Source organism: Lissotriton vulgaris, chromosome 2_1, assembly GCF_964263255.1.
Source record: "Lissotriton vulgaris chromosome 2_1, aLisVul1.2, whole genome shotgun sequence".
Taxonomy (NCBI): domain Eukaryota; kingdom Metazoa; phylum Chordata; class Amphibia; order Caudata; family Salamandridae; genus Lissotriton; species Lissotriton vulgaris.
In genome coordinates this window covers 1,740,499,397-1,740,522,714 of record NC_141687.1, presented here as the reverse complement: position 1 = coordinate 1,740,522,714, position 23,318 = coordinate 1,740,499,397, and the positions used below count along the sequence as shown (strand labels likewise).

Genomic DNA, 23,318 nt, shown 5'->3' with positions numbered 1-23,318 from the left:
GAGGGAAAGTGAAACCGGCTGAAAAACTGACAGTGGATTTTAGAAAATGGAGAGGTATCTGTGGGGTATTGTTCAGTAAGGGACAAGACTGAAGTGATGGTCTTTGGGAAAGCTGACCTACAAACTTCAGACCCAGCTCACAAGTAAGAAACCTCAGACTTATTCTAGACAGAAAACTGGACATGACTGCCCAGGTTAACGCAGTTGCCTCGTCCTGGTCCTAAACACGAATAACCAACACCTCACGAGAAGACTTCAGACTTTCCAAAATGCAGCAGCCAGGCCCATGCTCAATCTCCCACGCCATGCCCACACCACACCACACCTCAGGGAACTCCACTAGTTCCCAACACACACTCTTTAAACTCCTCACCAACACCTACCTACAAGGCACTCCACAAAATCATCGCTTTTTACCTGAACAACCGCATTAATTTCCACCAACTACCCAGACAAGTGTTTCCCAAACTGTGGGAACCGAACTATTTTTGGCAGGTCACGAAAGAACAAGCAATAAATAAAGATACCTTATCTTGTCACATTTGCTGTGCTTCAAAGACAAACCTCAAAGGTTAGGCAATGTCTTCTGCCTATGTTTTTTCAAGATGGGAAATGGTGTTTACAAACTCCTCTCACTTTACAGCCAGAGAAAGAGAAGTAAAGTGAATTATTTGACAATCTTGCTGAGGTAGATGAGGGTTGAAAGGAAAGGCTGCAGGATTTCATTATTTCAAACACAACAAAATGTAAATACCTTTAAATGAACTGTACACATTCAACAGTTAGAAAAGCTAAAACGAAGCAATTTTAGTGTATGTCTGGAGTTTGATAGAAACAGAGATTTTAATAGGCTCAAAATAAATCAAGACATTTTACTTGGTAATGCACAAACAATACATTTTCACAAAAATCTGATTGTCCTACTAAAAAGGGTTGTGGTTCTAAAACGTTTGGGTAGCACTGTTCCAGACATCACTGCTCTGCTGGAGTATCACTAGCATACTCCCCACACAAACTTAAAAGCAGGGTGGGGGGCGGGAGGGTCGCACCTTCTCATACTTAGCTCCTACAGCCTGAAACGACCTCCCACAACACATCAGAGCCTCCTCCTTGACTTCTGCAAAAAGCTGAAGACCTGGTGTTTCGAGTAAGCACACCAGGCTGGCCCCATACACCTGCTGCAAGTGCCAGGATACCCTCACAGGTGATTAGTGCGCTACAAAAATACAAATGATATAACACAACAGGGAGCTGGAACCCTGTTGGACCCTCAGATATGATCAACAATATTTGAGAGTTGGTTACTAGTTTTTAATCTTCTCATGAACGCACCAACACGTATACCTTTATGATTAATACCTGTTAAACCTATGGTGTAATCCATAAAAACAATTAAGGGCCATATGCATCAACACATTTTCCCATAGACACAGAATGTCCAAAACCCTTTGATACATCTGGCCCTAAATCTATTGAAAAACTGCACTTTGCTTATTGAGAACCCTATGGGCTAATCTTCTGAATTCTAGATATAGTTAATAGTATGGGAAAGTTTAAATGAATATTAAAAATATGATAGCAAGAGATCAGGACATAGATGTATTAAGAGAAATAAGCATAGACTTCAGAGTGGAAGGGAGACAAAGTGAGAAAGTGTGAGAGAGAAGGCATGTGGAGTAGAATGAACACAAGCTCTACGAGTAAAAGTTTTATAGGAGGAGTAAATTCATCAAGACGGTCAGTAGTCATTGGCAATGGGACATTAGTACTCACTGTCGCTTCTGGCCTCCAAGCTGGCTCCATACCTCAATCACAAACCCATCGAACTTCTCATTCTAAAAAAAAGAACACCACAAGAGTCTTTGTAGGCAGTTATTGGAATGATAAGGGCAGCTTTTCTGAAATAACTTTGATCCCCAGACAGTTTGGGTTCTTTGGGAACCAGGGGAAGGAGTATGGGACGGGTGTCATGCGGTTGAAGATTTTAGACAGAAATAACTAAGGTGACTGTCATGCGTGTACCAGCTGAATCGGTTCAGTGCTTTTCAAAGAAAGCCATTGTGCATTCCATTGCAGTAATCTATGTGAGAGTGCACATGTACGGGCATTAGTTCCATCAACAATGATTTTGGAAATATTAAAAATATTAAAAAAGCAGGTTTGTTTGAAACTAGGGAGTGTTCTATAAGGCATTCGCCTACAGGATGTAAGATAGTGACAAGTTTAAAAAAAACATCAGATTTGTGAAGTTTATAGCCCTTATATAGAAATAAGCAGGGCAGACCGTGATCTTTCAGGGTGGTGAAGATAATTTCCTCCGCCACCCAGCGGACTACCGCCCACCATGTTTTGATATCCTTGGCTGCCTTGCGGAGACTTCTGTGCCTTTAAAAGAGAGGATATTTATGCCGCTCTTTGCAGCCACTCAGCAAACATGTGATTCATGCAGCCACTCAGCAAACATTTTTATTTTACCAAAACAAACTCCCAAAGCAAGAGTTTGTTTTGGTAAAACAAAGCATTATTGACCCGGATAATCTGGGAGTTTTCTAACACGACTTGAGGGTAACTTTTAAATTTTTTTCCTGATTGGGACTGCCAGACTTTACCGGTCTTCCCGAACAGAAAAGAAAGTACATCTTACCGTCCTAATAGTGTAGATGGTGTCTGTGTACTTGCACGTACGGCGCAAGAGTAAGGTTGCCACCATTTGTGGCTGAATACCCAGTCCACAAAATTCTTAATAAGACTTTCATAGCAGATCGGGTTGCGCTGTGAGGTGCTGATATCAAGTTACTTAACATCGGTAGCACTTTATCTGGTAAAGACTATCTAGACACAGATTCCTTACCTTAGAATATTCCCCAGGAGTCGAAGTGGATCTGGAATTACTTTTTTTTTTTAGCAGTCCCCTTGCGCTTCGGTAGGTGGCGTTGTTCGGCTCAGCGTAGCGTTGTCGGCCATTACAGAAGTGACATTTGCGATGCCTATATTGGCACCACCTTAGCAAGCTGACCTCATTTTCTGACTATTTTTCCGTGCCACAAGTACGGAGCCATACTGAGGTGGAATGACCAGCATGCCATAATTAGGCCTAGAAGGACCTCTTTGATGTGAGATGCACATTTGTCAGACCAGGGAGTATTGGTAATGAATATGCGGCTAGATAGAGCCTCTGCCAGATATAGCAATACCGGTGTGTAACTTGTTCATCATAAAGAGACTTCTGCCACAGATTCCTTAAATTAGAATAGATGCCACAGCATCCTCTCCTCGTAGGTGGGTCTGCAAATTTGTTAGATCAACAAGTTGTGAAGGACTGAAAAGCAAAATGCCCATCACGTCAAACCTCACTGTCCAGTAATGCTTAACAAATGTGTGCAGCAATGCCCACTTACCTGCCGGACATATGTCCAGGACTGGGACTCCTCGAGCTAGCACAGTGGTTGGAGCTTTAGCGCTAGTGTAATGAGCTCTCAAGCCCTCAAGAGGTTGTTTCTTGTCCCTTGCGTAGCAGCTTTTTATACAGAGCACAATCCACCTGGAGATGGTTTTCCTTTGGACTGCCTTTCCTTTCTTCTCATCCACTAATCCAATAAAGAGTAGATCATCCACCCAGAAGTCTTTGGTACGATCAATGTAGATCAACAATGCTCTTTTTGGATCCAGGCAGTCGACTTTCCTTCTAGGATGAGAGAGGGGGCAAAGTAGGAAGTGTGATCTTTTGCCGGACGTGAAAAGTTGTGATCACTTTATGTAAGAAGGAGGGACGGGTCCGAAGGACCAGTTTATCCAGGAAAAAAAGAGGTGTATGGGGGATTAACAGAAAGCACCTGCAATTGGCTAACCCTCGAGGCAGTTGTTATATGAAATGAAATGAGTGATTTATAAAGCGCAACACAAAACCGGAGGTATCTAGGCGCTGGATACACCAGAAGACAGTTATTTCCAGAACAATGTCACAAGTACAGCCTGGTCTTAAAGCGCTTCCTAAATTGAAGCAGGTTATGTTTGTTTTTCATGCAAGTGGGCAAGGAGTTCCAGAGTTTAGCAGTGGTATAGGAAAAACTTTTGCCTCCCCATTTTACTTTTGAAATCTTGGGGATAGATAGGTTTCCACTGTCGGACGATCTTAGTGATCTGCCTGGCATGCAAGGTCTAAAGAGTTGCAACAGTTGTCGTGGGCCCTTACCATGTGTAGCCTTAAAAGCAATGCACAAGGCCTTAAACTGGATGTGCTTAATGATGGGCAGCCAAGGTAGTGATGGAGCAGGGGAGAGACAAACATTTTTGTGTACCCCTTGTAAAGTCAATATCTCATAATGTATTAACCATGTGGAGCATGAGAATTAATCAACCAAGCATACACAGACTAAAGTTACACGTGGGAAAACTAACTTGCTGATTTGCAAACACTAATTTACTAATAAAATGAAGAAGTCATACTAATATAGAGCAGGGATATTTTAAAATAAATAAAAGTGTGTATTTGTGCTTTTTATTGAATGTTTATGTGGCAAAACAATAAACATGGTAGGTAAAAGACGCATATATGTTTGGTTTTTGCTAGGTAACCTCTGACAAGGGAAATTAGAATGGTGGAAGGTAAAGAGAAGGGCTAGAATTCTAAATCTAACATCTATTGTCTTTGTTTTCATATTAGTTCCCATTGAGGCCTATCCGTCCTAGTTAGAAAATGGCTGTTTATGCGAGACTTTGAAAAATATGGCCCTAAGCATGCGCCACTGTGCTAGAGATGCTTGAACGGCCTGTACTCGGAGTAAAAGATGTCAAGGTCAGCTTGGCCTAGGACACCAGAGATGTGCCAAAGGGTGCTTGAATTTAAAAGCCTGGGAAACTTTTGTGTTGTAACTTCGTGATGTATAAAAGATACAAGGACAGGATGACAGAGTGCAAAATGGACAATTCTGGACTGAGGACATGAGGTGATCTTCACCAGCCCTCTAATGGACCAATGAGAAATGAGTATGGACTCTAAAGTTTCAATTTTGAGTTAGATAGTTAGGGGAAAAGGGTATAAAAGAGCCTGTATGAAAGAAGGAAAATAGTTGTTTCCGTGAATTTTATTGCGCACCACCACATGCTGTTGGTCTGAACGATTTTTGGTGCGGTAAGTTACTTGACATAATGGATTTCGATACCTTGGGGGTTTGGTCCCAGTGGCCCCTTTGTTGCTTTTTAGCTAATATAGTGGGCTAAACCTGAGACCGTCAAGTGCATGGCAGGTGAACTAAGATGTAAGCTTTATATCGATTGCTTTCTAGAAATGCCAGCACTCGTCTTGGTTTTGGGGCAAGCTGTGAGGTTATTTATCCCGCAGTCTGGAATGGAGCAATAGAATATAACCGCTAGGACATATGAATAATACATTTCAAATATAGACATGAAAGCTTTTGTAAAGAGATTATACGCAGGGGAAACAGATTATTTACAAGTTAGTAATGAATGCGCAGAAGCTCTCATGTAGGTGTCAGTAGTGGTTAGTTGATAAGATGTTGTGGACACCATTGAATTTAACTGTTTTTTTTTAGCCTGCATTGATAAAGTGGGTATAGCAGCTAAAACTCCATTGATGTAGCCTCTAGTATTTGCTAATGACAACCCAATGTGCAATGTTATAGAGAATGTTTGTCATCATAGGGCACGCAAGCGACGTTATTGAAACAAGGGTCAAAAACCATAGTTCGTGGTTTTCATCTTTAGCAAGAAGGTAATTGTACTATTCTACATTATTTCAAAGGAGGTTCGTTAAGACTACAGCAGATTATGCTGATATACTGTGAGTGATTAAGACGCTGTAACCTTTTCTATCTGTAGGATTGACAAACTTGCATCAAGTGAGGTTCCAAGCAACCTGTAATGCTTAAATTGAACTCTGCAATAAAAATTGTTTTACAAAAAAAAAGTGAGGTTCCAAGCATTTAAGACTGACCCTCGTGAATGAACCTTGTCTGCCTGCATTATTGGTAGGTAAAAAGGTTTTAGAATTATAATGCGCTGTAGTGTTAAGAAATGTAAATAGGCTGTGAATAGGTCTTCCCAATAATATATAAGCAAGTAGTTCAATCGAGTATATCAGGAACTGATCTAGGTTTTCTGTTTTCAGGGCACGCAGAGATTGGAATTGTGACCCCTTTGTAGATATCTTCTTCGTGGCAGTATTCCTTTGCCCCATTGACATTTAGCATTGGAAGGAGAGATTTCTTATTAACAGATTCCTCCTACATGAATATCGACCCTACTACATCGTGGTGGGTACCTTTTAGCAACATATCCAGTTGTAGGATAATTATATAATTTAAAAACAATGAACCCATTGAGAGTGAAGTTAATGCAATCAGCCTATCGTAATAGGTTTTAATCATTGTATGCCTACGCTCCTAGGATATATTTGGATATAGTGGCAAATATTGTAGATATTTATTAAGGAGCGAGGATAGAGTGGTAGCAACCTATCCTGTAACAGTTTTCTCATGTCTGAGTGATAGTATGATTGAACAAGATGTGGTGTGGTCAGTATGTTTTTAGAATAACTGGATCTCACTATTCGGGTGCATGATGGGTCTTGATATTAATAGTGCCAGTAACTCAATGATTTATGCGATTCTTGACAGTATGTTGCCCAATTGTTAAGGATCTTTACCATATAATGGGAGAATTATCGAATTGTAATTTTTATTAGGTCATCAATGGGTTGGTTCATTATTTACTGAATGTACTCTGATGCCATATTACAGAACTCTAAACAATGCCTTTGTATATATATTTGTAGGTAGCTATTGCTGTCAAAGCCAAGTAGTAAGAAGTCTGAAGAAGGAGGTGGACCTGTGTAAACCTCCGAAATGAGTAGCTTTTTTGGCCTACTAATAGAAACATAATAATACAAAAAAATCTTTTTTAATAATTTTATTTGTATGACAAACTTATGATGCAGAAATGAAATGTTGAACTTATGAATCCATGTGATTGTGGTTATGTTTTAAATGAATTGTTGATGCATTGATATTGTGTTTGAATGTTTAATTTTGATGGTTTTTAATGTGTATAATTATGCAGTATTATTTTGAATGTGAAAATATGTTTATATATATATATATATATCCTTTTGAACCAACTCTAATAAAATGTAACATATGTTTTTTATAAATTGTTTTAAGATTTGAATTTCTGTCAACTGATATATTGACCCGGTGGTGTCTGAGGGGAACATATGGTGTGTTTGTTTGATTGGTATGCAAAGTGAATATCCCAAAGGGAGCTTATTCTTGACTCAACGATCTTTGCAGTGTCCTGTTCCATTGAGAGGTTATGTACATGTACCATGGACTAGACAGGATATATTGTCATTTACAAATGACTTTCCATGATTACCAGAAAAACCTGTAGAATGGTATTGACATGTATATAGGTTTGTTAAAGTTTCAAAAGTGTTGTGGGAAGATTTAGATGGATTATTTGACATAGTTGTAAGAGCAGATTTGTGGACAGAATGTAAAATTACAGTTGATTGGCCAAAAGAAGAATATCCAAGAGATGCTAAAACAGGTGCTCCAGGTCCAGATGTAATGAGGAAATATCATAAAGTTATAACATTTTGAAAAATAAAACTCCTCCAAAAGAAACAGATTGGGTAAAAATTGATAGCACTCTTCAAGAACCTAAGAAATCCGTACATGCTTATAATGAAATATTGCTTTTAGTTTTTAAACAATAAAGTGGATATGAAAAGTTAAGTGATAAGAATAGGAGTCATTTTGTACATAGGTTTGTGTTTGGTTTAAGACCCGAAATAAGTGAAATGATAAAGCACCACATGATGTGTTGGCAGTCCAGTTCAGTGGGCGATGTGCTAAGATATGCAAAGTATTGTAGTGATGAAATTGACGCCAAACAGCGAAAACTTAAAGAAAAGGCTATGTGGGCACAAGTTAAAGTAGCAGAACATCAGGAAGCGCAGTTGAATAATCAAAATAATGAAGCGAGTAAAGTAAAAATGAAGGGCAATATGAATAAAGGGAAAGGAGAAAGGACAAATGAATATAGATGAAGCAAAAAAGAAATGGCCATGTCATAATTGCAGCAAGATAGGACATTGGAGGAACTAATGTAAGTTACCCCCAAGGGTTAATCCAGAAAATAAATCATTGAATCCACAGGTGAAGAATGAGGTAAATCCACAGTCATCGCCACAGCAACAGGTAGTTATTCAACAGAAAGGGCCACCTCACAATGGGTGGATGTGTATCCAGGTGTCAATGGAATACAACATCTTTGTTAAAATACCCCTCACACACCAAAAGGGCCCTTGGTGTCATGCTTCATCATCGGGGTCTTCCCGTCCCGCTGCGGGGCGGGGCAGTGCTGCGACAAGCGGATACGCTGGAGCACCTTTTAGATGGAGGTGCTATGTGTTGGGAGTGAGTGTCAGTGGGGTCAGGGGTGATATCTGGTGTGAGTTTAAAAAATACCTGGCCTAGTGGAAAAAATAATTTTATTAAACACTGGCTGGTATTATTAAAAAAAGTGAAACGGAGAGATAGAGCAGGTTAATGGGCTCTCTCTCCTAAGTGGGTCAACATGTTTCGAGGCACGGGGCCTCTTCGTCAGGACCAAGGGGAGATCCCCCTGTCACTCACTAATGTATTCTCCACATAGGTAGAAAAAAATGTGTATGTACAAAAAAGTGAAAAAAAGAACTATGTGAGTAACTACCAGTTAATAATTACAGCACATATATGCTACCACACTAATAATGTAGTATGCCTGCAAAATAAAAGTAAGAGATTAAAAATGCGCCGATCCCAAAGTGCGCTTAACTCTAAATTATCTGTAAGGAAAAAAATGAGAGAAACACACAGAAATATTTTCAGGTAAGGGATCCAGTGTAAACATGTAGGATTCTTGAAGAGTTCCTTCAGCACACACACAGTCAATCACACACAGGGTAGATAATATACATGGGTTCTAAGTAGCCCGAGGTTGTAGATATGGAAATGCATACTTATCAATAGGGGGATCAATGCCTCATGAGCCAGCATAAGACTGAAGGGTATGGTGGGGTGTCAACTGCAAAGAAGAAAAATGGATACACTGTAATTCTGCCTTAGGAGTGGTATAAGGTGACTCAACTAGGTTGAGTAGAAATACAGGTTTTGACCTCCTCGAGACGGCTATGCCGTACTTACTGTGCCCCTAGCACGATTGTGCTTCCTCCTTCGTCCGCGGCTTCCGTGGATATGAAGGGGGAAGTGGGCGGCGTGTATATATACTCAATGGTAATTGGATAATTGATCCAATAAACCTTGGCGGGACGATCGCCGGGTATGTGTGGCCAGCAGGGGAATTACGGGGGCGGCCATGTTGGATGGTTAAATTTAGCCCATAGGTATTGGTTCCTCGGCTGTGGTGCTCGTTAAATGACGATCAGTGGTACTTTCCTGGGGTCTAAAGGTAGTAAAAGATGCAAAACTAGCCAGACCGGGAGGAAAACACCGCAGCGGCGCTCGGCGCTCTGCGGTCGATCACTACGCATGCGCCGGAGTTAGCACACTTCCGCGCATGCGCATTTGGCAGTCACTGATGGTGGTGCGCGTGCGCACCCTGATTCCCTTGTTCGGATCCTAGATCTCACCATTCATGCTCAGAATGGACCAGCACACGTGAAAAATGGACAGTTTCATGACTATTAGCGTTGTATACATTCAGACTGTCAGAGGAGTAGAGAAGTACGTTTTATATGTAGCCTCGAGGAGTTTGAGTTAGAAGGAGGTTTTGAGAAAAAAGAAGGTATATCAAATATTATGACAGGGTCCCATATATGTATATCTCACAGAAACCAGGTTGGCTGGAAGGGGTGAGAATACATATGGGAAACTTGTAATGTGGAAAGTCTATGTTGCCGGGGCCATTCTTACAACCAAAAAAGGGGGGTTCTTTCTTATATACATATAAAACAGAAAAAGTCCATTTGTGGAGACAGAGGTGTCTGCATTGTCACACAATTTAACACGCCTCACGTGTGCAGTTGAGACCATGGGATGTCATCGTTCAGGCCAGTGCGATGTGACCCCAAGCGGAACACCCAACGTTGTTCTTTTGATAGAAGCTCTCTATCATTGGGGAAGATCTCAATAACGGTCCACTTTAGGTCATGTACAGTGTGTCCCATAGTGGCAAAATGGGCAGACATTTTTGTGGATGTCCTGTTGCAGCGCACATTGCTGCGGTGTTCTCCCATGCGAATTTTCACGGGTCTACTGGTCATCCCTACATACTCCTTGTTACATGGACAGGTGATCAAGTTTGATGGACTTTTTCTGTTTTATATGTATATAAGAAAGAACCCTCCTTTTTTGGTTGTAAGAATGGCCCCGGCAACATAGACTTTCCACATTACAAGTTTCCCATATGTATTCTCACCCCTTCCAGCCAACCTGGTTTCTGTGAGATATACATATATGGGACCCTGTCATAATATTTGATATACCTTCTTTTTTCTCAAAACCTCCTTCTAACTCAAACTCCTCGAGGCTACATATAAAACGTACTTCTCTACTCCTCTGACAGTCTGAATGTATACAACGCTAATAGTCATGAAACTGTCCATTTTTCACGTGTGCTGGTCCATTCTGAGCATGAATGGTGAGATCTAGGATCCGAACAAGGGAATCAGGGTGCGCACGCGCACCACCATCAGTGACTGCCAAATGCGCATGCGCGGAAGTGTGCTAACTCCGGCGCATGCGTAGTGATCGACCGCAGAGCGCCGAGCGCCGCTGCGGTGTTTTCCTCCCGGTCTGGCTAGTTTTGCATCTTTTACTACCTTTAGACCCCAGGAAAGTACCACTGATCGTCATTTAACGAGCACCACAGCCGAGGAACCAATACCTATGGGCTAAATTTAACCATCCAACATGGCCGCCCCCGTAATTCCCCTGCTGGCCACACATACCCGGCGATCGTCCCGCCAAGGTTTATTGGATCAATTATCCAATTACCATTGAGTATATATACACGCCGCCCACTTCCCCCTTCATATCCACGGAAGCCGCGGACGAAGGAGGAAGCACAATCGTGCTAGGGGCACAGTAAGTACGGCATAGCCGTCTCGAGGAGGTCAAAACCTGTATTTCTACTCAACCTAGTTGAGTCACCTTATACCACTCCTAAGGCAGAATTACAGTGTATCCATTTTTCTTCTTTGCAGTTGACACCCCACCATACCCTTCAGTCTTATGCTGGCTCATGAGGCATTGATCCCCCTATTGATAAGTATGCATTTCCATATCTACAACCTCGGGCTACTTAGAACCCATGTATATTATCTACCCTGTGTGTGATTGACTGTGTGTGTGCTGAAGGAACTCTTCAAGAATCCTACATGTTTACACTGGATCCCTTACCTGAAAATATTTCTGTGTGTTTCTCTCATTTTTTTCCTTACAGACAATTTAGAGTTAAGCGCACTTTGGGATCGGCGCATTTTTAATCTCTTACTTTTATTTTGCAGGCATACTACATTATTAGTGTGGTAGCATATATGTGCTGTAATTATTAACTGGTAGTTACTCACATAGTTCTTTTTTTCACTTTTTTGTACATACACATTTTTTTCTACCTATGTGGAGAATACATTAGTGAGTGACAGGGGGATCTCCCCTTGGTCCTGACGAAGAGGCCCCGTGCCTCGAAACATGTTGACCCACTTAGGAGAGAGAGCCCATTAACCTGCTCTATCTCTCCGTTTCACTTTTTTTAATAATACCAGCCAGTGTTTAATAAAATTATTTTTTCCACTAGGCCAGGTATTTTTTAAACTCACACCAGATATCACCCCTGACCCCACTGACACTCACTCCCAACACATAGCACCTCCATCTAAAAGGTGCTCCAGCGTATCCGCTTGTCGCAGCACTGCCCCGCCCCGCAGCGGGACGGGAAGACCCCGATGATGAAGCATGACACCAAGGGCCCTTTTGGTGTGTGAGGGGTATTTTAACAAAGATGTTGTATTCCATTGACACCTGGATACACATCCACCCATTGTGAGGTGGCCCTTTCTGATTAACCTAAAACCCTGACAAGAGGAGGACGTGCCCACCTCGGTGCCCATCGGCATCACCTCTTCACTCCCCCCTTTTGATTTCCTTAGTTATTCAACAGAGTCAGGTGCCAGTACCACCTCTCCCACAAAGTGTAAATCTCCAGAAATACAGTGCAGAGTCAGGAATCTACGGAGGAGAGCAGGTAAAAAGATCGCCGCGTGCGGCTGCAATTCCTCAGTTTTGGTTGAGAATGGATGGAAATGAGTCAGATCAGAGCTACTGACGGTGAGGAAGTGGATTGCGTGCTTGGCGCACCTCTGGAGGTAGATCCATCTGGTCCTTTTGTGAATGGAAAGGTGTATGGTGTAAATATTACTTTCCTAGTGGATACAGGTGCTACCCGTTCTACCATTAGATCAGTAGAAATTCAAAACCTTCCTCTCTTTTATGAGCATATCCAAGTCGTAGGTGTAACAAATAAGCAGATTAAAACACCACTCACTCAACCGGTAGAAGTGGAAATTGGAAATTTTAAAAAGATGCATCGTTTTGTGGTATGTGACAGCAGTCCTGTTAATTTGCTTGGACGGGACAGTCTGTAAAATGAACTCTGCCATTTACTGTTCACCGGATGGTATTGCTTTTCAAACAGCAGATGATGACATTCTGTATAAAATGACCATGTTGATAATAGATTCAGAAAAGAGTGAACTGTTTCCTGTGTTTGACAAAGAGAACATCCCAAATGAATTAAAAGAAATAGTCAAAGAAGTGTGGGACTTGACCGGAGAAGAAATAGGTCTAATGAAAGGTGCGAGTCCTGTAAAGATTTCTGTAAAAGAAGGAGCTATTTACCTATATACCCCACAGTATAAATTAACACCAGAAATAATTGAAGGAGTAACCCCCTGTAATTGACAAAGTGATTGAGCAAAGAATTTCAAAGGAAATAATAAGTAGCTCATGTAATTCGCCTATAATGGGACTGTAAAAGCCAAATGGAACATTTAGGATAGTGAAAGATTTACGAAAGGTAAACAAAACTGTTGTCCCATGTTGTCCAATTGTACCAAATCCAGCTGTGATATTGTATCAGATTCCACATGATGCAGAATGGTACACAGTCATTGATTTGTGTAATGCTTTCATTACAGTTCCATTACATCCTGAAAGTCAGCCAATTTTTTGCGTTCAGGTTTGGTGAGCATATTTTGGCATGGTGCCGAATTCCTCAAGGGTATACTGAAAGACCTCAATTTTTAATCAAAGGCTGAAGAAATCATTGGAAAGTCTAAAAATGTCTGGAAAATAAGTTTTGGCTAAGTATATTGATGACCTATTAGTGGCATCAATGACCAAAGATGCATGTATTTCTGACACCATTTAATTGCTGAATCATTTGGCAGAAGGAGGACAAAGTGTCTCCATCAAAATTACAGTTTTGCCAACAAGAAGTACAAAATTTAGGTTATAAGATTGGAAAAGGGATGAGACAAGTGACCTCAGAAAGAATCAAAATTATCAGGGGAATGAATCCCCTAAAAACACAGAAGCAAGTGAGAATGTTTCTGGGAATGGTTGGTTAATGTCGACAGTGGATACGTGGATTTTCTATAATTGCAAAACCTTTACAGCGCTTAACAAAAGGAGATGTGAAAGATCCTATAGTGCTGAATGAAAAAGAGATGGAAGCATTTGCGTAGTTGCAAACTAGCTTGTGTGAAGCAATAGCATTAGGCATGCCGGATTATGAAAAAGAGATGGAAGCATTTGCGTAGTTGCAAACTAGCTTGTGTGAAGCAATAGCATTAGGCATGCCGGATTATGAAAAAAAGTTTGAACTGTTTTGCAGTGAAATAGAAGGGTGTGCAATATTAGTTCTGATTCAGGGGCATGGAAGAACGAGAAGATCAGTTGCCTATTTTTCTGCAGTTTTGGATCCAGTGGCTAACGCATTGCCTGGATGTTTGAAAGCAGTTGCTGCCACGAGTGTGAGTTTGGAACAGAGTGAAGGCATAGTGATGGGATACCCAGTGAAGGTGTATGTACCACACTCGGTTGAAATCCTCCTCACTAGGACCAAAACCCAATACATGACAAATAGTCGTTTGACCAGATATGAAAAAGTAATTCTGGGTGCAGACAATGTGACAGTGGCAAGATGTGTAAATGTAAATCCTTCCACTTTGTTGCCTGATACCTTGGATAAAGAAGTAAAAAATGACGTTGATCACAAATGTTTGGATGTGCTCGAGTACTGTACCAAACCAAGACCTGACATTAAGGATGAACCTTTGGAAGAATCTGATTTTGTGATGTTTGTGGATGGTTCATGCTTGAGAACAGATGAAGGAGCTTTGAGTGCTGCGTATGCTGTATGTACAGCGGCAGATGTCATGGAAGCATCTTGTTTGAAAGGAATACGTTCCACCCAAGTGGCTTAGCAAATTACTTTGATTCGAGCATGCAAATTGGGAAGAGATGTCCGAATTACCATAGTGACTGACAGTCAATATAAATTTGGAGTTGTTCATGATTATGGACAACTGTGGTCTCAAAGAGGATATAGGACTTCTGCGGGATCACCCATCAGAAATGCTGAGTTTGTGAGAATGTTACTTGAGGAGATACAGCTGCCTAAGAAGATTGCTGTAGTAAAGTGTGCAGCCCAAAAAAATGGAGATGACTATGTCACTGAAGGTAACAGGTTTGTGGATGCAACTGCTCAATACTGTGCTAGAAACGTAGCTTCTATCAATCGGGACAGAGAAAAGGAACATGTATCAAGTCCTTTGATGCTTACTAGTTGAGACTTGGCAGGAAGTGAGACAGTTGCAAGAAGGGGCAAGTGATGATGAAAAAGATACATGGATAAAAGCAGGTTGCAGGCAGAGAGAAGAAGACGAAATTTGGGTGCCTGAGAGCATGATCTTTAACATGGCCCAAATGTACCATGGTCAAGCACACATTGGTTGAGAAGATATGATCAGACTTTTTAGACAAACCTGGTATAATCCCAAATTTAGAATAATTGCAGCGAGCTTGTATCAAATATGCCTAGTGTGTCAACAATTGAATCCAGGACGAAAAACTGTTGTAAGCCTGGGAACCATAGGACGGGAGGGAGGTCCTTTCACTAGAATGCAGTTAGACTTTATCGAGATGTCACCATGTAATAGACTGAGATACGTCCTAGTAATCATTTGTTTGTTTTCACGATGGGTTGAGGCCTTTCCCACAAGAAGGAATGATGGAGTTACTGTTGCAAAACTTCTTCTAAAAGAGATCATTCCACGATTTGGTTTTCCAGTGACCAATGAAACAGATAGAGGAAGTCACTTCCAAAATGAACTGATACAATTGATATGTGAAGCACTGGACATTCGTCAGAAATTGCATTGTGCTTACAGACCAGAGGCTTCTGGGGTAGTTAAACAAGTAAATAGAACAATCAAAATCACACTGGGAAAAATGTGTTTTGCCACAGGACTAAAAAGGCCTGATGCTTTGCCACTTGTTCTAATGACCTTAAGGAGCATACCAGATAGAAAGACAGGATTGGGTCCTCATGAAATACTGATGGGAAAAGTAATGAGGCAAGCATTTGTACCAGTTGACAAACTGCTAACTATAAATGATGATATCATACTGGATTACTGCAAGAGTCTGTCTGGCGTGGTGACTTCTGTATTTCACCAGGTTGAGATTGATGCAAATACAAAAGAAAAGCGTCCTGGAGACTGGGTTCGGATAAAAGTGGACAGAAGGAGAAACTGTTTAGTTCCACGCTGGGATAGACCACGACAAGTGATCCTGGTCAGCACCACAGCAGTGAAGTGTGCTGGAGTAAAGAGATGGGTACATGCCAGCCACGCCATTCGAGTGCCTGAACTGAAAATCGATTCAGAAAAGGGGGTTCAGAAAAGGGGGTGGTGATGGACAGAGTATCTGAATTAAGCAGAACACTCCTACCCAGTCCAAAGATCAGGGCTTGATCCATCACCGTTTTTTAGCTCACTGCACCATCCCAGCTCAGAACCTGGCTACATGCCAATTAGTCTGTCCCTGGCCCAGTGCATCATGGGAACAGGGCAGACCAAACTACCAAGCCAATTCTTATACTGGGAAGGAAACAAGCTTCCGGGGACCGGTTTCTGGCATTTCAGCCGTCTTCGGCCCGGCTTGCTTGAATCCTGATGGTGCAGTGAGCAAGGGACTCACATCTGAGTATACCCTTCCACGCTTATGGTGGACAAAACGATTCAGAAAAGGGGGTGGTGATGGACAGAGTATCTGAATTAAGCAGAACACTCCTACCCAGTCCAAAGATCAGGGCTTGATCCATCACCATTTTTTAGCTCACTGCACCATCCCAGCTCAGAACCTGGCTACATGCAAATTAGTCTGTCCCTGGCCCAGTGCATCATGGGAACAGGGCAGACCAAACTACCAAGCCAATTCTTATACTGGGAAGGACACAAGCTTCCGGGGACCGGTTTCTGGCATTTCAGCCGTCTTCGGCCCGGCTTGCTTGAATCCTGATGGTGCAGTGAGCAAGGGATTCACATCTGAGTATACCCTTCCACGCTTATGGTGGACAAAACGATTCAGAAAAGGGGGTGGTGATGGACAGAGTATCTGAATTAAGCAGAACACTCCTACCTAGTCCAAAGATCAGGGCTTGATCCATCACCGTTTTTTAGCTCACTGCACCATCCCAGCTCAGAACCTGGCTACATGCAAATTAGTCTGTCCCTGGCCCAGTGCATCATGGGAACAGGGCAGACTAAACTACCAAGCCAATTCTTATACTGGGAAGGAAACAAGCTTCCGGGGACCGGTTTCTGGCATTTCAGCCGTCTTCGGCCCTGCTTGCTTGAATCCTGATGGTGCAGTGAGCAAGGGACTCACATCTCAGTATACCCTTCCACGCTTATGGTGGACAAAACGATTCAGAAAAGGGGGTGGTGATGGACAGAGTATCTGAATTAAGCAGAACACTCCTACCCAGTCCAAAGATCAGGGCTTGATCCATCACCGTTTTTTAGCTCACTGCACCATCCCAGCTCAGAACCTGGCTACATGCAAATTAGTCTGTCCCTGGCCCAGTGCATCATGGGAACAGGGCAGACTAAACTACCAAGCCAATTCTTATACTGGGAAGGAAACAAGCTTCCGTGGACCGGTTTCTGGCATTTCAGCCGTCTTCAGCCCGGCTTGCTTGAATCCTGATGGTGCAGTGAGCAAGGGACTCACATCTGAGTATACCACTCCCTTTTCTGAATCGTTTTTGGCCCCTACAGGTGTGGCAGGGTATACTCAGACATGAGTCCCTTGCTCACTGCACCACCAGGATTCAAGCAAGCCGGGCCGACGACGGCTGAAATGCCAGAAACCGGTCCCCGGAAGCTTGTCTCCTTTCCAGTGAAGAATTGCTTGGTAGTTTGGTCTGCCCTGTTCCCATGAGGCACGGGGTCAGACTAATTTGCATATAGCCAGGTTCTGAACTGGGGTGATGCAGTGAGCTAAATAACGGTGATGGATTAAGCCCTGATCTCTTGACTGGGTAAGAGTGATCTGCTTAATTCAGACACTCTGTTCATCACCACCCCCTTTTCTGAACTGAAAATCAGCATCTGGAAGAGACAAATAGTAGGTCAGACTGACACCGAGGGTGAAACAGACCAAACTCCAGATCTTGAAGCTCGACCTGTACGTGGAGATATCAGACACAAGTTCAGCATCTGAAGCAGAAAATTCGATAATTGAAATTCCAGATCCTGAAGATCGACCTTAAAGGCGACATCTGGAAATTCCAAGGACCAGTTTGGGCACTGACAAAGGGCAAAAGAAAACTGGTAAAGGTAAAAGTTCTAAAGGACAAACAGAAAATTCTGAAGACAGGAATGTAAATCTCGAAACTGGTAAGAAGGAAAATACTCACAATGAGGATGAGATTCCAAGTACTAGCTATGAAGAAATTCCTTGCAAAATAACTGAACTGATGAAAGAAAACCCAGATTCAATTGATGAGCCGGAAATAATAAAATTCAGAAAAAGAGGAAGTGAATTAAGGTCTGAAACAGAGTCTGATGACAGTGAAGGAGAAACAAAACTACGACGAAGCTCCAGGAAAAGAGCTTGGAGAACTGAACATGGAATTATAGAGCCTGAAATAAAAAAGCCAAGAAAGGAAGACAATTGGCCTAAAGATAATGAAGGACTGAAGTTCAAATTGATAAATATAAATAGAAATCAAGAGGAACAAGTGAATGAAATAACAAGCCAAAAGGATCAAATAAGAGAAAATAAAGAAACTGTGCAAAGGCCAAAAAGAGTAAAGAGACCAAATCGGAAATACAGATCACCTGAATGGATGTACATTTCTCTACCTCATATAGAGGAAGTACAAAGTAGTCAAGAAAACCAAGACACTTTGGGTGAGTGAAAAGGTTGAATAAAGACAAATTGTATTTAAACTGGAAACTGGAAGATGGCAAAATAAAGGAAGTGTGAAATTTTAAAAGGAAAGTGACAACACAGAAAAGAAAGATTTTTTTTAAGGACACATATTTTTCATGTGCAAGAAATAAAAGAGAAATTAGAAAGAAAAAGGATTGAAGGACATTGTTATAGTGTGGAAAGTGCTTTGTGTAAAAAATAAAATGCCTGAAATGTCTGCTAATGATATTAAGAGATCAAAATGTGCTATTTTTCGCAAATGGTGTAGAATGTGGTTAATTTGTACAGGTTTATTAATGTTAGTATGGCTTATTTTAGCAATAGTGATTCCTTTTAGACCAGATTTCGAACATGGAGAACACAAAAATAGTAGAAGTGAAAAGATTCATGATTTAAAGAATGATGTGAAATTTGTTGATAACTCTAAATTACATAGAGATAGATCTATTAATGATTTTTCAAAGAATGCTTTTACTAGACTTTTGTATGAATATGCAGAAACTATGGATATCAGGGACTTGTATGTCTGCATGCAGTTACCTACATCAGTATGAGAGGGTGTGACCTACCACCACCTTCCTTTGACTTATGGAATAACATGTAGTGTATTAGCTAGTTTATTTTACAAAACAGGTAAATTAGAATATTATTATTCTGATTCAGATGACACTTTTGCAACATTGCCAATTACACATGGACTGAACAAAATTAAACAGGGTACATTTTTTGATGAATATTTCCTTGAAACACAAGAACTAACTTTAGAATATGCTTTTCAGCATAATTTGGCCTGTAGAATGCGTAAGGAGGAAAAAGTCTTTCTGGACATGGTAGAAGAAAAAAGAATCCAATATCAAAGAAAAGCAACTGAAAGTAAATCAAAACCAACAATGTGGAACTTTGAAGATGAAAATCTTGATAAGAGTAATGTAATCGTAGCAATAGGTATAGATACGCCACAACAAGGGAAACTGTGTATTAGTAGAGACAACACTTTGTATGACAATTATTTTGTAGGTGCAAGTGAATGTAAAGACACATACATAATCAAAGGGGGATGGGGATTTAAAGGTGGAAATGATCCTGTTTTTCCTGGAATTTACTTTTTATGTGGAAACCAAACCATTGGCAGGGAACTTGTTATGCAGGTTTGGTCTTTCCAAAAATATTTCATGTAGATAGAGGAACTAATGGAATTCATGAGATAGGTAAACCATTAACAGGTAGAAGAAGGGAAAGTTTCTTAAAAATAGTAGGTGACATTTTTGGAGGATTGATATCAGCAGTGGGTATATCTTTTAATGCAAATACAATTCGAAAATTGTCAACAATATTAGATCGTTTATTAACAAATACTGCCGGAGGATTTTTAATGGTAAATACTGAAATGGTCGCTATGAGAGCTATGGTGATGGCAAGCTAGATGGCCAATTGATGGTCCTTGCATCCCTTTACATCCCTAACACCGAGCAGGGAGACTTCTTTACACGGCTGTCGACGGTGCTAGCACCCTGGCACGGTGTTCCCTTGGCGCTGGGAGGCGACTATAACTGTGTCCTAGACGTTACCCTCGATCGTTCCTTCCCACCCCTGGCCAGCGCACCGGTAACTGGGGCCATGAGGGCACTCACGAATTGGGCGTTACAATGGGATTTCCATGATGCCCGGCGGAGTCGTAACCCACACACTAAGATGTACTCTTACTACTCAGGCGCACACACACTACATGTTTGGCTGGACAGATACATGCTGACGAGTGACCTGCTCCCCCATGTCACTGACACCTATTACATGGGTCGCACCCACTCCGACCATAACCCTCATATTCTAGAGCTGGCATGGGAGCGCCCACACCCGACTGTGCCCACCTGGAGGCTCCAACCTGATTTGCTCTTAGATGCTCCATTCTGTGACGCGCTCTTGGTGCGTCTTTTACAATATTTTGAGGAAAACAACCACACTGCCTCCACCCCAAAACTCGAATGGGACACATTCAAGGTTGTCATGAGGGGCCACTGTCTGGGCACACAAGCGGGCATGCAAAAGCAAATAGACGGAGAGTTGACTTGTATTGAGTCTGATCTACTGCGGGAGGAACGAGAGGCGATGGAGGGTGATGAGGGGCCACTATCAGTGGCCAGAGAGGCACACACGCGACTGCTCGACAGGCTAAAGAACTTAAACTACGCAGCCCATTCAGCACGCACCCATCACCTTGGGGACAAACCAGGCAAACTGTTGACGTGGCTGATCAAAGAAGACGCCCAGACTGCTCCAGTGACATCAATTTGCACTAAACAGGGCACCACTGTGTACACAGAGAGAGCCATTCATGATGCCTTTGTGGATCATTACACAGACCTTTATCAGTCCCGACTGCAGGCTTCAATTGCTGATATAACAGAATATCTATCTGCTCTACCCTTGCCTGAGATAGACGATGCGCAACGCGACGAACTGGGCGCGCCGCTAACGTCCGAGGAACTACGAGTAGCCATTTTTTCCCTCTCGAATGGTAAATCCCCAGGGCCCGATGGGCTACCCGCCGAGTTTTACAAAGCTTACTCTATCATTTTGATTCCGGAACTATTGCGGACATACGAGGCGGCCATTGCCGACTCTGCTCTCCCGCCCACAATGAACGAAGCAAACTTGATCTCTCTTCCAAAGCCTGGCAGAGACGAGGCCCAACTGGGATTGTACTGCCTACTAGCCCTCCTCAACACGGATTACAAAATCCTGGCTTACACGCTGGCCCAACGTTTAGCTCCCCTGGTGCTTAATCTTGTCCACACCGACCAAAATGTTTTCGTGCCGGCTCGCAGCACCTTGCACAACATCCGACGATTGTTTAGGGTGCAGAGTTTCACCACAAATCGATGGCCCCATTCCGGATGTCTGGTGCTCGACCTTGAAAAGGCATTTGATTCCGTAGAATGGCCTTATCTGGTGTCGGTGTTGCAGAAGTATGGCTTGGGTGATGATTATATCCAAATGGTGGAGCTTCTGTACCAGCGGCCCACTGTACGGGTCCGCACGGGTAAGCTGTTCTCGGACACTATTCGAGTGTGCAGAGGGACCCGGCAGGGATGCCCCCTGTCCCCTTTAATTTTCTCACTGGTGATAGAGCCTCTGGCGGCGCAGTTGCGGGCCTCTGGAGCGGATTGCGGTATCCCCCTAGCCGATGGTGTACACGAAGTATTGCTGAATGCTGACGACCTATTGCTCTATATCAGGGACTTGACTTGCTTCCCATTAGCGCTTACTGCCATGTTCCGCACCTTCGGGCGATGTCGGGGCTCAAGGTCAACTGGGCTAAGTCTGGCGTGTATTCCTTTGATGCTGCCACACCGGAATGTGCAATCACTGTCCAGGGCGTAAGGCTTGACTGGTATCCAACCACGTTCCGCTACCTTGGAATATATGTGTATCGAAACCTCACGGATGTGTTGGAGGGTAATCTAATACGGGCAATCTCCTCCCTGCAGGCACATATGTCTTTCTGGAAGACTCTTCCTCTGAATGTGGCCAGCCAAGTCACTTTGACGAAGATGATAGCGCTGCCCAGATTACTGTATTTCTATGCTAACCTCCCGGTATATGTCCCCACGTGTATACTTCGCAAACTAGAGACCTCAATTCGGAAACTGATCTGGAACGCGGGAAGGCCCCGAGTGGCTCTGAGGACGCTTTATGCCTCTACGGAGGCTGGGGGCCAGGCGGTCCCCAATCAGAAGCTTTACTATTTAGCAGCGCAGCTGCAGTGGGCAACCTGCTGGTTGAGCGGGAAAAACCTGGGAGATACAGCCACAGACACCACTATCATGACGCTCACACAAATACATACACTGTTCCACCCTTTGGCCAAACCCCGCTGCCCAACACATTTGCACTTAGCAGTAGCGCGTAAGTGCTACACGAGAAGTTTGAAGCTCACTAGCTCCACGAGGACGTGCTCTCCGAACCTACCGCTGTTAGGGATGCCCAGGGACAATGGTGTGCTCACAGAGATGGCGCTGAGTAGCTGGGCGCAGGCTGGGGTGGACACTGTAGGAGATCTATATGCTGAGGGGGTATTGGTCCCGTTTGAAACACTGGCTGCTGACACGGGCCTCCTGGCAGGACAGTTTCTGCTACACGCAACACTCATACGCACACTGACACAGGCCTGGGGCGACCTTTCTGAAGAGCTGCCAACCCATTTGCTGGTACAATACTTGCATGTAATGGGGAACGGGTCCCATGTGGTGCACTGGCTAGCGCAGGCCCTCCACATTCACACACAATTTTCTTCCCAGCGCAGGTGGGCGGAGGACATGGAAAGCGAATGGACTGACAAGGAATGGGCGGTGGTATTGGCTACCGCAACAAATATACCACGCAACTCCCGCTTTAAAATTATTCAATTCTACATCATACACCGTGCATACTTGTCCCCGGACAAGATCATTCGATTCTTCGGGCTTACCACGTCTGCATGCCCGAGATGTGGACTAGTCGATGCAGACTTTTTGCACATGCTCTGGTTCTGCCCCTCACTACACAACTACTGGCGCACGGTGTCGGCCTCCTTGGCTGCAGGTGTGGGTAGGGAACTGCAACACACATGGGAAACATGTATACTAGGTCTCTACAAACGGACGAAGCTGACGAAAGTTCCCACTAGATTTTGGGACCTTGGTCTGATAACGGCAAAAAGGCTAATCACTAAACGTTGGAAGAATAGCGAACCCCCGCAGGCGGCATATTGGCGCAGCTCCTTTGATAATTGGGCCAGAGCAGAAAGCATAG

The 23,318-nt window shown here is 42.9% G+C and overlaps 1 protein-coding gene across 1 annotated transcript in view; it reads right to left on the bottom strand.

Moving 5' to 3' along the window:
* CHID1 (chitinase domain containing 1) overlaps window positions 1-23,318 on the bottom strand; it is a 1,807,841-nt gene that overhangs the window by 1,404,991 nt on the left and 379,532 nt on the right. The window contains exon 7 of the mRNA XM_086957742.1: window positions 1,774-1,835. Within this exon, the coding sequence (XP_086813868.1) occupies window positions 1,774-1,835 (62 nt within the window). The remainder of the gene's footprint in view (window positions 1-1,773; window positions 1,836-23,318) is intronic.